Raw genomic sequence first — 10,697 nt, 5'->3', positions numbered from 1 at the left:
TACTGCTGTCGCTGTTGCCTCTTCTGCTCTTAGCGCTGATTAGCTTAACGCAGCTTAGTAACTTCCTCTGCAAGGATAGCAGTTTTCTGCATTGCAATTTCACATAATTTAACAACTTAAGTAATTGCAAGGCTAGTAGGGCTCTGTGATTAACGCCTAAGGCGGTCACAAATTATTTAGGCCTGCTGCTGAAGCTAGACAACTGTACGCGGCGTATCTGCAGCCAGAGGTCTCTCTCTGTTAGCTTCTTGTGGCGGCGGAGACGGCGTTCTGACTGGAGGAAGCGATTGCAGGACGTGATTAGGACAGTAGGGGACTAGACCTGTTGCCTGAAACCCGCTTTTAATGCTCTGCTCAGAGAATAGAGTAGGCCTGATACGCTTGTAGATAGCGAGAAAGTCTTGCTTGTCAATGTGGAAGATGTGATTGCGCGCGAGCTCTGACACCTGCTGTCTGTACGCTTGCTTGAGTGGCGCGAAGCAGCTAACATCTAGAGGCTGTAGAAGATGGCTGCTATGAGCTGGCATACAGAGACTGATAATCTTGTTCTCTGCGCAGTATAGATCAAACTCCGGCGTCGCATGACTACTGTGGCCGTCAAGTATAAGCAGTTGATAGACTCCGACCATACGCGATCTGGTGTGATCGTTGAAGTGCTCTAGCCAGGACAGGCCTAGCTGATCAGTCGTCCAGCCGTTGTCGCTCACTGCGATCGTCCAGTCGCCAGGGATATCGCAATACTAGCTAGCTTAATGGCGCTTAGCACTAAGGATAATGAGTGGTGGGATTGACCACCTAGACGCGTTAACGCATTCAATTGTCGTGACCCACTCGCGATTGCCAGGTTGGATAGCAGCTGCTTGTCCAACTTAATCAGAGCTAGTAACAACCTTTGATATATGACTAGCAACCCCCATTATGAATCCTGTCTTATTGAAATTGTAGATATCATCGTCTAGTATCCTGTACGCGCGGCGCGTGTTCTCTACTAGCTTGAACTAGGCGTTGAACTTGACTGGATCTTGACAGAGAGCGCGCTGGGAGTGCAGCTTCCTGTCCCACTTGATCTGGAGCTCTGCCTGGGTGTTAACAAAGCGTGATACCCAGTTCTTGCTAATTAGAGGAGGAGGAGGATCCTGGCCGCGAGCTTGGAGCAGAACGTCTGCCATTTGGCGCACGTTGATAATATAGGGCGGAAATTCTTGCTAATTAAGGTCTAGGATCTAGCTAACAAGAGACTGCTCTTTAACAGGTGATAGCTTTTGTTTCTTTGCGTTGGCGACAGCCTTTGGTTAGGCGCCTGCAAGACGCGTTTGGAGCGACGATCAAGGCGTGTTATATAGAGCTGCAACGCGATTAATAGACAGATCTGGGTGGCGTTAAAGGACAGAGACAGCTAGAAGTAATCTGCCTTCTTTTTACGCTGATTGGAGCTGTTGCTGTGGTGGTAGAGGCATTTTAGTTGAGAGAGTCGCGTTGATTTTGGTGGGGCTGCCGGATGAGTGGTGTGGCCAGGTGAGTAGTGGCTTACGTTAACCCTCGCTACGATTCCTGCACCGCACTTCTTCCTAGTCTCGAATCTTCGCGCACTTTGTCTCCCCTTCTTCCCTGACATATTATTTCAAGCTTCCGCAGAGCACCATCTTATGGCATGGCTAGACGTCAGATCCTCGATTTACCGGTTTCTATCCGCGATCAAATCTACACCGAACTTCTAGTCCCTCCCGTAGTCCAAGTTGACAAGGAAACCATCACGCAAGAGTGTCCCTCCATCAATGTACTCTACACCAACAGGCAAATATATGCCGAGAGTAGCAATATTCTATACGCTAGCAATCTTTTCACAATCATCACTACCAATTCTCCAGACCTCTTCAACAAACTTCCACGAGCACGGACCCCATTAATCGAGATCAAGCATCCTTCTAGGATTGCACAAACCCATCGATTTGCGATGATGGCGGAGTTTCTAGACTTAGACACTCAGATACCTTCGAAAAGTACCCCGATTTTCGTCGCCTCATCTCAAGCTCTACCTTACCTTGCCAGGGGGCTGCGGGAATCTGTAGTTGTCCGATTTGAGGTTAGAAATACATTTCGGTACACAGTTTCCCGAGCATCTAAACTACTGTTTGGTCGATTTCTGGCAGCAGAGCGGGTCCCTAAATTCCAAGCTGTGCAGATCGATGGCCCGGTGGATGACGAGTATCGCATGGCAATGAACCGTGATTGCGTTACCACTTTCAACATCGCATGCCGTTTGTTTCATCTGGGGTTGATAGCATACAAAGACCGTGTTCAATTCAGAATGCGCGTGGAGCATGAAGGCGAGGACGGTCACGGTGTCGAGGAAGACATACCAGAGGCTCAGGTCACCGAAATCCCTAAATTGTTGTTGCGATTCATTGACATCTTCTGGGTGTGTCATGACTACAGGTTTCTGGAACTCGGCCATAGCTGCAACATTACCGGGAGGGCCTGGTTCTTGATGGCTTCTGAATTGTACTGCACCCTGGCCCAGGGCTACGTTATGGCCGCCAAGCGTTCTCCTTCTATTGCTTCGATTTGCTACCGCAAGGCTCGATGTGCCGCAGAAGAAGGGATTGTGTACTTGAGTCAAAAAGTTCGGTCCTTGGATTCTCCTCCTACTGAAACAGATCCTGAGGAGTGGAGAGAAGCCTTCAAAAAAGCCCAAGTCGCTCTGTCGATTAAAGCAGCTAACGTATCCCTTGCATTAGGCGACGACGATTCTGCAAGAGCGTACGTACTTGACGCTCTTCTCCTTGATCCGGGGAAGAATTACCAGGCCCACGCCCAGTTACCAGACCAAGGCTGGCTAGAAGATCTAAGTCTTGAGGGGCACTGCTCGACTGCTGCGGTACTATGGAGGAAGCCGGCTGCATGAGGATTTAAGCAAGAAGATGGGTGGGTGATTTCAGGAAGACCCATACTTGACGGAGGAGGAATAGCTTGCCTCAATGCCACCTTCGGATGTCGTCAAATCTTAGAACGAAGTTCAATAAAATAAATGACAAAATATCACAAATGGCTAGCAGGTTTGGCAACCATCTGGTACACAGCACAAATAAGAAGAAGAACATTCAAAGTACTCACAGCTAATTTTGCTCACTATTTATCCGAAGAAAAGGGCCGCCAATCTCGCTACCAGGATGGCAGGTCTGACCCAGCGTCCCAGTTTTCCCTTGAATTTTCGAACAGGCTCCCCAGGGTGTTTTCTTATGCGTTTGAATAAACTTTGCAACACTGTTGTTTTCTTACTAAGCCCCAAGGGCGGCATTTCTAGTCTCTAGATTGGTGGAAGGTATTCGAGGTTCGAGGTGGTCCTCCTTCATGAGATGCCTCAGGCCTTGCGTGATCGGCGACAGGGATATGACAGGTCACAACGAAAACCTTAGTGAACCTGAACGTGAACTCCTCACCGAAAGTCTTCTTAGAAATTCCTTTGGTTGTGCCTCTTACCAGAATATCTTTCGCAAATCTGCATCGCATAGTTGTCTCCTTTCTTGCAACCCAAACAATCTCTGCATTTACAAACAGGCCCGACTGAGCGCTTCGCTTCGAAGTTGACGAAATTCTCGGATGCTGACCCGAAACGTCAATGCATCCTCAGATCTCTGCATCGCGCAAGTCCCAAACCCACTCTCAGACAACACCAGGGACTAGCCGCCTTCACTCTCCTCTGTATCCTCTTTATCATTCGTCCGGTTAGTAACATTTGAGCCAAGCTTCCCAGCCATCAAAGCTTGACTCAGTTCTACCCACCATTCCTGGCCCGTCAGCACAACGTTCCTAGGATATTACTAGGAGTTAAGGAGCCTCCGGAGGCGGCTGTGGCGACTGTCAATGGTCTCACCACGAGCTTCGCACGAAGCTGGCACAGAAAAGGGGTGCGTCGTTCGATGCTCGCGAACGCCTTCCTCGGCATCAGATACAAGGCTGTAGACCTGGAGCCGTTGCATAAATATCGGGTCAGCCGCCGCGATGGAACAGTTTCTTTTCTCCTCAACTGATCAAGTGACCAACTTTCCTACCCAGTTTCCTACCGTCTTTCGTTCTCAACTTCGCCTCGGCGATTTACATTCTTTTGAGTCTGGAAACTCGTTTTTGCGATCTGGAATCCATTCTTTAGCAAACTACCCAGCCAAGTATTCTTAAATCCAACACTACCATTACCACCACCACCGCCAAAATGAAGACCACCCTGATCGTCGCCGCCATTATCTCTCTCTCTTTCGCGGCGCCTGCCCGTCGCCCCGCCGTCGTCCCCCGCGCCGCAAACCTCCAAACCTTTACCGGCGCACTAAACGGCATTGCCGCAACCCCTGTGGTCGACTCTGGAAACCCAGACCGCCCGTTCCAAGTTAAGGGTGACACCTTCGTGAATATTGGGGCTGCATTGCAGCGCAGCTGTGATCAGCAGTTTAACGCGTGCGCGAATGCTGCGAATGGGGGTGCGGCGGGGTTGAGTGTCAATGATTGCCAGGGTCAGAAAGGTATGTCATGATGGAATGGAGGGAGTTTAAAGTGCTGTGCTAATGGGTGTAATAGATCAGTGTGATGCTGCAAGCTCTGGTGCCGCTGCCAATGCTGGTAACGCGAATGCTGGCAATGGCAATGGCAATGCCGGGAACGCCAACACTGGTAATGCAAATGCCGGCAACGCAGCCCCTGCCACTGGGAAGTCGTGCAAGGCGAAGAAGCACTAAGCAGGAGGATTGTGAGAGGTCTTCGTGTTTGGTGCGTGGACTTGGTGGACGTTAAGATGTTTGGAAAATGCGTTTGGAGTGGAGTGAGATAAAGGCTGATGGCTAGATTTGGTGTTAACCTTCTCCGATGTTTAAATTTAACCGTGTATTAAAGAAATGAGAAATGTTTTCTGTATCCCAGATTGGCAGGAGAAGATGTGAAGTCGAAATGTTACTTCAAGTTTTTGAGTATGCATTCAACACACCCGTACCGTTGTCTTGCAATCATCGTAGAGCTGATCCTCCAGTCGCGAGGAAAATCGGTTTCTGTTCGAGCACAGCTGCAACAAAGTTTGAATCTGCCTGTGAGCGAATGTCTTACATATCTAGTAAGGCGCCATTTCACAGAGATGTGATTTACCACTGGACAAATTTCACAGTGCGAGTCGGTCAAACTCTCGGTTAGCGCCCTCGCTTGCTGCGCTGTGAACTCTAAATGGATTACTGTGCACAAACTAACAGCTATAACTCTCTTGGCTGTTAAGATGTTGCTCTGTGCATAATAGTGCTTTGCTCAAGGTTTGCCTTAACCAAGGAGATGCTTTTCTTCCGTTCTGATTCAACAACATGCAACGCATTTAGTATAATACAGGTTAGCATAGAAGTTATAGCTTTAGCTACGCGACAATTAGGCAGCGATTAAGAACCGCTCCGAGTCTTAGCTATTTCCTCATCTATATAGCCTGCATGTTGCACCCTTTAACTCTCCCCTCGCCCGCTCGCTTTGCTGATCCAAGACGGAACTAGTCTCCTTTCATAGCTTTTCATTTCATGGAAGCTACCTAGATTTGAACATCTTTTTCGTACAGAATCTTGTGCATAAAGTGATAGGTGGGCGCTGACTACAGATACGCCTTGCAAAAGTCTTAGCCCACGCTATGGTACTAAAAAAGCCACACTTTGAATTAGGCTAATAGGTTCTCTAGGTATGATCTTTTCCCTTTTTATACTTGTTACCACCTTTAAGCCTAATAACTTCCCGTACATGTCTAGGCATACGCTTAATCTAAGCCTGTATACGTGTTACGGGGCGGTGATGCCTAGGGCTAAGATGCTGCCGTACGCTTGTGCTATGTTGAGCTTAGAGTGTTGAACTAAAGGGCGAAGGGAGGAGTCTTAGATCCAGGCAATTTTACACAAAATGACAAACTGGAAGGCGAATCGAGTTCAAAAGCGGAAGGGAGGCTTTGGTAGTAATACTAAGACGTCTATTCTTCACAACAAGAAGCCATTCACCAACACCACAAACCCATGAGTTCATGGGCTACCGAAACATAGCTAGCGACCCAAACAGTGTGTCGCTTGTATGCCTAAAACTTCTTTGAAACCCGCACGTCCATCGCGTAGCTAGGGGAACCTGGTTCTTACGAACGGGTCACGAGCCTCTCAAGCCTCGACAATATGCAGCGAGGCCCCGATATCAGTATTCGCACCATTATCTGCCTCGCCCTCCTTTGACGATGAACCCACGAAACTGGTTGTCCATGCCTCGGGCCAACAATATTGGTTCCCGCAAGCTCCAGGAGATCCCGCTTGGGAGCTTAGCACTGTTGCGGAGCCGGCAGGGAGGGCGTGCTGTATGAATCGTATGAACGGTATGAGAATATTGGGTCTTGGGCGGGGATTTTGATGTTAAGAAATTGGAAGGGGACCTGGAGGTGGAGTTATGGAAAGGGCATTGGGATAGATAATTGTTTAGAATGGTGGACTTTGATAACAAAAAAGGAATCCATTAATGAAGCGAAACCGAATTCCTAATTATCTTAAATATAACGCTGTGAATTCTCCAGTTCTCTATTAAGCACATGCAAGCCCCCCGTGACTTCCCGAAAGCGCTACAAGTAGGTTCCTGATTATGTGTCATTTCGCTAAGCAGTCTGCGTCTAGATGGATCATGCTGTCGTCGGTGAATTTGGTGATGTATGCGTTTGTGTGTTGTTTTGTGCGTTGTTCGGAGCACTTGAAGGTGTGCTTGGTAGGGCACTCAGTTGTGTGATGCTTTGTGTGTTGCCTTGCGAGGCGTTCAAGGCGGCTGCCCTTTCGCGTTCTTCGATTATCCTCCGCCTCTCTTTGCGCAGTTTCTCTTCTTTCACCTTCCTTGCGGATTCGGCGGCTACATTGTTGTGTTCCTCTTTTTCGAGCTCCTGTTTTTTGTGCGCTGCGGCATTCACTTAGCTTTGCCCGGTGCGTGAAAGGATTCGTTGCTTACCCTTTTTCTTCGGTCGAAGTTGCAATATTAATGCGTTCCGGCCCTCTTTCCCAATCGTCGTAGATCTTACACCTATGCTTAATGTATATGGTACAAGAATATCGAAAATTTCCTCCTCTGTGACATAAAAGGTGTCTCTGCGAGAATTCATATTACGTCTGATATGCCATGTTAGATCTATACTGAAAGCTGGAGAGAAGCTTGCGCTGCCAATGCCGTGGTAGGTATGCGTTTCTTCGAGGCGAGTCATGTCCTCTTCTCCGATGTTTGCTCGATCCAGAATCGTTTTGGAGATGAAAAAGGCGTCGCTTCCGGTATCCCATAGTCCGCGAACGGGGATATAGCTTATTTGGCTCCCCTTCACCAAGCTTATTCTGGCGTCGAAAGTGTAGTTGGAAGCAGCCAGAGTTTTTAATAATGGCCGATCGCTATCCAAATTAGGATTCGACAATGTTAGGTCGTCTAGATTCAGCCCAGTTCTTTCCTGATATTCCCCTGGATCCCACTTCTGAATTGAGTCGGAGTCTTCGTCGATTTCTGATTCAACCCGTACATCGGAGAGATCGGCCCTACTAACTAGTGAGGGTAGTTCAAGTCGGATAGGTCTCGAGCCTACTTACATCATCGAGCTCAGTTGGCGACCGGTATTGCAACTGAGCTCGTCCATTAGCTCTGAATCAATTCAGCCACGCTCGAACGCACCTGTCTCCTAGCTCTCGGAGTAGTAAGACCGCGTCTCGAAATGCTTCGTAAGCATATCTCCGTTCATTTGTGCGAGTCATCGCTTTTCCCAAACCCCTCAACCGTCTCCAGCCTCGTTGGTCAAGGCATCCTTCGACATGTTGCAACTCCGAGTCCAGTCTCTTGGAAAGCTTAGCGCACAAAAGCATGGTCCTGTCCATTGCATCTGTTGGTGCTCCGTAAAGAGATGAGCCACGGATGGCCTCCTGAAGAACAAGCCGGATGACGTCTGCTTCAGACTGTTGTCTCATCAACTGCTCCCTCATCTTTTTGGCGACATGATTCCCTCGAAACCCCAACTCAGCAAACCCCGCAACGGTGCCAATAAATCCAATTATGGACAAGACGCCGAGAGGCTCCATAATTGTTTCCCGGTAGCGTATTGTGGGGCAGAATTTTGGACCGTTTGATCCACAACAGTCGAACGTCAGCGAGGCTTTATACACTTCCGCCCGATTCTCACCCGCCACTCGTTTTCAACGGGTGCGCCTCAGGCAAAAGTGGCTTGACCTTCTGACAAACCAACAGAAAGTATTCGCGACTGCATGCGATGGTTGCCTACAGACTGTTTTCTGCATATGCAGCCACCCAATGATCGTCAAACGCCCAGGAAACTGGTGAATATTTGAGGCGGCCTCATTTTCAGCTCAGCTATTTTTGGAACAGATTCTTGCAAAGGAAAGCACGCACACACGCATGCACGCAGTCAGAATAACGATCTTCGGTTCATCCCCCAGTGACCTGCCTGGTTTTATTATTCCGAGGTTGCAAAGCATCATGAGTTCCGACTACCACCGGGAAGGCTACCATAAGCTAGCAGAGATGATGGGACAGAGTAATGACTTGGCTATCTTCCGGAAATTTGGCGATCTCAATGTACTCAGCCTGATGAGTTATCAAGCTGAATTGATTGAGCTTCGCGATGAATTCTACTCCATCTGCAAAGATGACTTCAAGAGTGGAAAGGATTTCGCGCTCGACTTCCAAAGCTTATTCAGCTCTAGAGCCTCCACGAATGATTTTCAGTACACTAAACTGATGGAGATTCGAGCAAAGATACACGAGTACAGTAAGATTTGATCACCTGCTTTGGGGAAATGGCGCTCAGTTTTAGCTAAACAACATTACAGACATAAGACTACTTGAAGGCGAGAGAGTCGGTGCACAAACGCAACTGCACACACTGACTTGTCAATAGTTGCCAACATATCGAAGCTTGAATCCCCACCCACCGCTAATCTCAAATGCCTCCAAGAATGGCTCCGAGACTCCCAAGGTGGGAAGAACTTCCTCAAAGGTAGTGAGGCGTTCACATGGCATTCACAACACAAGCGAGATTTGGTCGGCTTCGGCATCCCCCTACCCGACCAAGACATGTTCACAGAATGGATTGCATCGGGTCCAGTTTCCTTATATCATCGCATTTTGGGACACAAGCGGAAAAGAGCAAGCGAGCGAGTCGTCGACGAGGAAACTGGACTGATCGATTACGGCAAAAGACGACTCAATAAAGCTACAAAGGTGATCTCAACGACGATCGCGTCGACCATACCCATGCTCATTATCTTGGGGTTGTATTTTGAAAAGGATCTTTTGAAGAGAATTTATATCTCGATTGGCATTTCCGCCGTATTTGCGGCGGTACTCTCAATGTTTACTGACGCCCGCCGAATCGAGGTATTTGCAGCTACCATTGCCCTCGCCGCTGTGGAGGCCGTTTTCATTGGTAGTGCGGATAGCAAGGATTGAAACCTTCTCGATCGTGATAAAATACGGTCTTGGATAAAGTTGTTACCAGTTTCTCTGTGCGAAGATTCCATCATAATAAGTGAAAGTTTATTCACAAGAGTATCGAGCCCGAAGTAGCCCGGTTACAAGGGGTTGTAACAAGTAGATGTACACATTTGCGGATTTATTACTTGAGATACCAGAGCTTCACCTCGTCGATTGACTGTTGATTTTACTATCGAAAGAGAAAAATGAGAGAGGGGCCGCCCGTTACACCGAAGCTCCATTCCCCGCGGGGGCGAGTCCCTTTCAACATGCAGTCCCACCTTGAAGTCTTGTATCGGCTATACTTAGATTCCTATACACATTAGTCTGTGAGCAGTCGGACTATGTATTAGCTCCGAGTCTCTGTGACTTACATTAATTAGATCCCCCCCCTAAAGATCGAGGTGTGTTATATCTTCCTTGAGAGCTCTCGTGGCAAGTTCAGCTCCGAAATGCTGGGATGCTTCCGTGATCTTGGCTAGCTCACCCCGTTGGGCTTGGATACCGGGTTTGCTTTCCCTCCCAGGTGGCGACGAAAGCCAACAGTAAAACTTCCCTGACCCTGTCAATTGAAGGGTTGACTTTCAGCTGGCAAGAACTAGCATCGCAAACAGTGTTCAACTTGGATAACCATGTACTGTGAGGCTGGCTCTGAGCCTTATCATTTTGACCGGGGTCGTCAAACTGCTTGGACTGTTCGAGCGGTTCGAGAGTAAATTCTTTCTTCCTCTTAAAGAGGACCTTAATCGCAAAGTCAAAGACAACGAAGTCGCACATCACTATGCGTTCATATATCAAACGACGTATCTCTCCTAGCACATGAAACCAAGTTATCTGCCATATTCTGAAGCTTGATGGGACGCAGAGATCATGTGGAACTGGGTTTATTGCTAAAAGAGTGTATCTAGGTGTTTTATAAAGATTATAGAGTGAGCTTAGGCAGCAAATAGATATGGTCGGCTGCAGTAACACTGCAAACACATATACTTGTCTGCACCCATATCGACACGAAGGTGTTTTAGGAACATTGACCTACGACAGCCAGTCACATTGTATTCTAGCCGGTGGAAGAATTCGATCATGGAAGCGATTGCATCAGGGTGGTCTTTATCGCAGGGCTAGAGCTGATAGATGATAGAGGGCATATAAGATGCGAGTTGTTAATCAGGTGGTAAGAACCAAACTAGTTAATTAAGCAAAAGCGTAGT

At 48.1% G+C, this 10,697-nt stretch overlaps 6 protein-coding genes across 6 annotated transcripts; 4 read left to right on the top strand and 2 right to left on the bottom strand.

The window, feature by feature from the left end:
- Positions 1-1,608: 1,608 nt before the first annotated feature.
- Positions 1,609-3,090, top strand: BDR25DRAFT_343256 (uncharacterized protein). Its single transcript, XM_033693813.1, has one exon. The coding sequence runs from the start codon at positions 1,652-1,654 to the stop codon at positions 2,903-2,905; it is 1,254 nt and encodes a 417-aa protein (XP_033546855.1). The 5' UTR covers positions 1,609-1,651; the 3' UTR covers positions 2,906-3,090.
- Positions 3,091-3,993: 903 nt separating this feature from the next.
- BDR25DRAFT_36011 (uncharacterized protein) lies at positions 3,994-4,897 on the top strand. Its single transcript, XM_033696196.1, has 2 exons — positions 3,994-4,514; positions 4,570-4,897. Exons 1-2 carry the CDS (start codon positions 4,211-4,213, stop codon positions 4,725-4,727), a joined length of 462 nt encoding a protein of 153 aa, XP_033546854.1. The 5' UTR covers positions 3,994-4,210; the 3' UTR covers positions 4,728-4,897.
- Positions 4,898-5,802: 905 nt separating this feature from the next.
- Positions 5,803-6,524, top strand: BDR25DRAFT_355740 (uncharacterized protein; the record flags this gene model as incomplete). The annotated part of the gene is made up of 5 exons (XM_033695512.1): positions 5,803-5,833; positions 5,887-5,956; positions 5,995-6,070; positions 6,118-6,272; positions 6,332-6,524. 5 exons carry the CDS (start codon positions 5,803-5,805, stop codon positions 6,522-6,524), a joined length of 525 nt encoding a protein of 174 aa, XP_033546853.1.
- A 19-nt stretch (positions 6,525-6,543) lies between these two features.
- On the bottom strand, positions 6,544-8,111 carry BDR25DRAFT_36005 (uncharacterized protein). The gene is made up of 4 exons (XM_033696188.1): positions 7,678-8,111; positions 7,596-7,628; positions 6,976-7,544; positions 6,544-6,924 (listed from the first exon to the last, which is right to left on the bottom strand). Exons 1-4 carry the CDS (start codon positions 8,076-8,078, stop codon positions 6,659-6,661), a joined length of 1,269 nt encoding a protein of 422 aa, XP_033546852.1. The 5' UTR covers positions 8,079-8,111; the 3' UTR covers positions 6,544-6,658.
- Positions 8,112-8,493: 382 nt separating this feature from the next.
- BDR25DRAFT_226673 (uncharacterized protein) lies at positions 8,494-9,465 on the top strand (the record flags this gene model as incomplete). Its single annotated transcript, XM_033685218.1, has 2 exons — positions 8,494-8,785; positions 8,915-9,465. 2 exons carry the CDS (start codon positions 8,494-8,496, stop codon positions 9,463-9,465), a joined length of 843 nt encoding a protein of 280 aa, XP_033546851.1.
- A 416-nt stretch (positions 9,466-9,881) lies between these two features.
- On the bottom strand, positions 9,882-10,571 carry BDR25DRAFT_355737 (uncharacterized protein; the record flags this gene model as incomplete). The annotated part of the gene is made up of 4 exons (XM_033695511.1): positions 9,882-10,002; positions 10,034-10,182; positions 10,231-10,379; positions 10,469-10,571. The coding sequence occupies 4 exons, from the start codon at positions 10,569-10,571 to the stop codon at positions 9,882-9,884; spliced, it is 522 nt and encodes a 173-aa protein (XP_033546850.1).
- Between the last annotated feature and the right edge of the window lie 126 nt (positions 10,572-10,697).

This window comes from Lindgomyces ingoldianus, assembly GCF_010093535.1.
Source record: "Lindgomyces ingoldianus strain ATCC 200398 unplaced genomic scaffold BDR25scaffold_18, whole genome shotgun sequence".
Classification (NCBI taxonomy): domain Eukaryota; kingdom Fungi; phylum Ascomycota; class Dothideomycetes; order Pleosporales; family Lindgomycetaceae; genus Lindgomyces; species Lindgomyces ingoldianus.
Note: the sequence above shows the minus strand (reverse complement) of the source record. Positions and strands in the feature narration are given on the sequence as shown.

What these genes read in the sequence shown, in the direction of transcription:
- BDR25DRAFT_343256 (XM_033693813.1), top strand. Translation starts at nt 1,652, where the DNA reads ATGGCTAGACGTCAGATCCTCGATTTACCGGTTTCTATCCGCGATCAA.
- BDR25DRAFT_36011 (XM_033696196.1), top strand. Translation starts at nt 4,211, where the DNA reads ATGAAGACCACCCTGATCGTCGCCGCCATTATCTCTCTCTCTTTCGCG. An exon ending in TGATTGCCAGGGTCAGAAAG is followed by an intron (nt 4,515 to 4,569) that starts GTATGTCATGAT and finishes TGGGTGTAATAG; the next exon opens with ATCAGTGTGATGCTGCAAGC.
- BDR25DRAFT_36005 (XM_033696188.1), bottom strand. Translation starts at nt 8,078, where the DNA reads ATGGAGCCTCTCGGCGTCTTGTCCATAATTGGATTTATTGGCACCGTT. An exon ending in CGCCAACTGAGCTCGATGAT is followed by an intron (nt 7,545 to 7,595) that starts GTAAGTAGGCTC and finishes ACTAGTTAGTAG; the next exon opens with GGCCGATCTCTCCGATGTAC. An exon ending in ACTTCGACCGAAGAAAAAGG is followed by an intron (nt 6,925 to 6,975) that starts GTAAGCAACGAA and finishes TGAATGCCGCAG; the next exon opens with CGCACAAAAAACAGGAGCTC.